Below are 2,720 nucleotides of genomic sequence, written 5' to 3'. Positions count from 1 at the left end.
TAGATAATGGATGGATGGATGATAAAATTAGAGCAAACTAAATACATCTCAGTATAACACAATACGGTTTAACAGCAGACTGTAACTTCCAATCTGCTTGTTAAACTGTTGAACTTCTTTAGTGTCCCAATAAAACCTGAACCTACAGGATTTAGTGCTGCTCTGTTAGTCTGAGACTAGAACAACCATCTCCACATGAGTAAGGTCAGCCTCATGTAATGCAGTCCTGACATCTCTCCTCAGCCAGTTCTACCACATTTCTACCTCGGGTGAGTCTCCGGTCATTGACGACTTCCAGGTGAGTAACGACCCAGAGACAACCCTAAATAAATATCTGAGACTCCCACCAGTCAGTTAGCACCTATGAAGCCGTTTGGATAAAAGGTGAAACATCTTCAAGAAACTAAGCAGAGACATCCAGCTGCCTCCTACTAAAGCACCAGGAGTAATCCTGACATAGCTTTGGAATAACCTTCCTCTCACAGTAAAAAGTTCCTCCTCCATTGACAGTTCTAAGGAACATCTCAACATGTTTTCAACTGTGTCTGGTTGTTCTTAACGGTCCTGTTTTTTCGTATTTTTCATTGGAGTTTATAACTTGTTATCTTGTTTTTTCTTATTTCGTTGCTGCCTGACTTTCAACATGTGCAGCACTTTGGTGAACTCGGGTTGTTTTTAAACGAGCTACATCAATGAACTTGATCTGATAACTTGGATGACGAACGTAGGAGTAAAATAAGTTTGGTTTGGTTTTGAGTTACTAAAACCAAAGTTGTTTTTGTTGCGTCTGTTAAAAATGTAACACCCCGATAATTTCGTTGAGTTTGGCTCAAAGGGTTGTTCAACAAAATGTTAGTTCACGGGTCCCATCATGCTTGTTTTTTTTTATATTTCTGTTGAACCACAATTCAAAAGCAATGTCATGACTTTCATTAAACTTTTATTTATTATTACTTTTGTCAGTTTCAACTTATTTTAGTGATTTTTTTCCTTCTTTAATGGGAGGGTATGAACACATTTGAGGACGACTGTATGTGTCAGGTTAAATTTGGTGCATCAAATTGGGGCTTCTTGAAACTAATTCCTGGGCTGACTTTATTTTTTCTTGCCTGTTTCAGAGGCGTATCTATTATTAAATCAATACATGTTTGCACAACTCCCACACAGTCCAAAAACATGTTGAGGTTAATTGGTGATTCTAAATTGTCTGTAGGTGTGAATGTGAGTGTGCTTGGTTGTCTGTCTCTAAGTGTAGCCCTGTGATAGACTGGTGACCTGTCCAGGGTGTCCCCTGCCTTCACCCTGAATCAGCTGGGATAGACTCCAGCCCCCCATGACCCTAGTGAGGATTAAGTGGTGTATAGATAATGGATGGATGGATGTTTGCACAAAAGTCTGATTTAAATACAGCTGCTAAAACAATAGTTTAAGCTGAAAAATGTGCGTGCAGGATTTTGGAGCGAGTTGTCTGAATTTGGGTCTGAATGTTTGAGTCACTGCAGCTTAACACAAGCTGTTAATCCCAAACCAGGGACTTTAACAGACACATGGCAGCAGCAGGACAGACCGGATGAGTGAGTTCTGCTCTAAACCCCAACATCATGATATGATCTTACCTTGATCCTGGGCATAGTGACTGTAGGAGGTCTGGCCTTGGCCACAAAGCTGTGAGAGGAGCCTCTCTCCACCACATGCCTGGTGTAGGGCATGAACATGCGCCCATTGGGTCCGAACACGAAGTCCTCTCTGAGGGCGTCCACCAGCATTATAACCACCCTCTTAAACAGGGGCTGCGGGAGGCGAGAGGAATTAGGAGAGCTGCCTGTAAAAAAAAAAAAAAAAGACATATATTTTATGAGTTTTAACAGATGTAAGCCTCTCAGAGCTGGTTGGAGGAGATATGATGCTCAGCGCTCACCTGTCAGTGGCTCCGCGGGCAGATCTGACAGGCTGCTCTTTGATGAGAAGGAGGACTTGACAGGTACCGGGAAGAAGCCCCGCAAGAACAGGGCCACGCCGATCACTTCAAATATCAAAATAAACGAGGCGAACACAGACGAGCGGACTTTCATGGTGCCGGATGGCTGGCGGACACTTTAAGGAAGGAGTAAGTTCAGCTAGTGAGGTAACTTGCTAACAAACAACCGACATGACGCTTCCTGCAGAGTAACACGGAGGAGAAGCGGCCACAGCGTCCCATGTCACCCCGACACACTGTCTAGACACATTACACAAAGCTACGAGTCTCCGTGTTTAATAAACTGACCTTAAGTTGTGTATTTGTAGCCGTAGTTTAAAATAAAAACACTAATACGAGGATGCGCTGAAACAATTCATAGCCACTTCCGCGTTGATAACATGACGCTACGGGTAGCACAGAGGACCAAACCAAAGGAAAACGCGTTTCGTTTTTTCCTCTTTTTTATTTAAAAAATAAAAAAAATAAAAAAAACAGCTTTAGGACTGTCAATATAAAAAGTCATCAGCCTAGAGTCTCTCAGAACAAACACACACTTCTACTAAATTCTAACCGGTAATGTAATTTTACATCTCAGTCAAGTCTTTTGCATCTAAAGACATATAATACATGAGTTGAGTTTATAAACAGGCTACTGAACAGAGTGACAATAGCAGGTTTTTCTAATGACCAGAAAAAAGATCTGTAGACCATCTGTTAGTTTCCTACACAAAGTTTACACAGCAGGCCTTCAACAATGATC

At 41.8% G+C, this 2,720-nt stretch overlaps 1 protein-coding gene across 1 annotated transcript in view; it reads right to left on the bottom strand.

Moving 5' to 3' along the window:
• Positions 1–2,354, bottom strand: part of pigg (phosphatidylinositol glycan anchor biosynthesis class G (EMM blood group)) — a 96,719-nt gene extending 94,365 nt beyond the window's left edge. Inside the window, exons 1-2 of the mRNA XM_008290270.1 lie at positions 1,919–2,354; positions 1,617–1,822 (exon numbers count right to left, since the gene is read on the bottom strand). Of these exons, the coding sequence (XP_008288492.1) occupies positions 1,617–1,822; positions 1,919–2,072 (360 nt within the window). The 5' untranslated portion in view covers positions 2,073–2,354. The remainder of the gene's footprint in view (positions 1–1,616; positions 1,823–1,918) is intronic.
• Between the last annotated feature and the right edge of the window lie 366 nt (positions 2,355–2,720).

The sequence above is a fragment of the Stegastes partitus genome, unplaced genomic scaffold, assembly GCF_000690725.1.
Source record: "Stegastes partitus isolate 25-593 unplaced genomic scaffold, Stegastes_partitus-1.0.2 Scaffold663, whole genome shotgun sequence".
NCBI lineage: Eukaryota > Metazoa > Chordata > Actinopteri > Pomacentridae > Stegastes > Stegastes partitus.
This window is presented reverse-complemented; position numbering and strand designations above follow the sequence as displayed.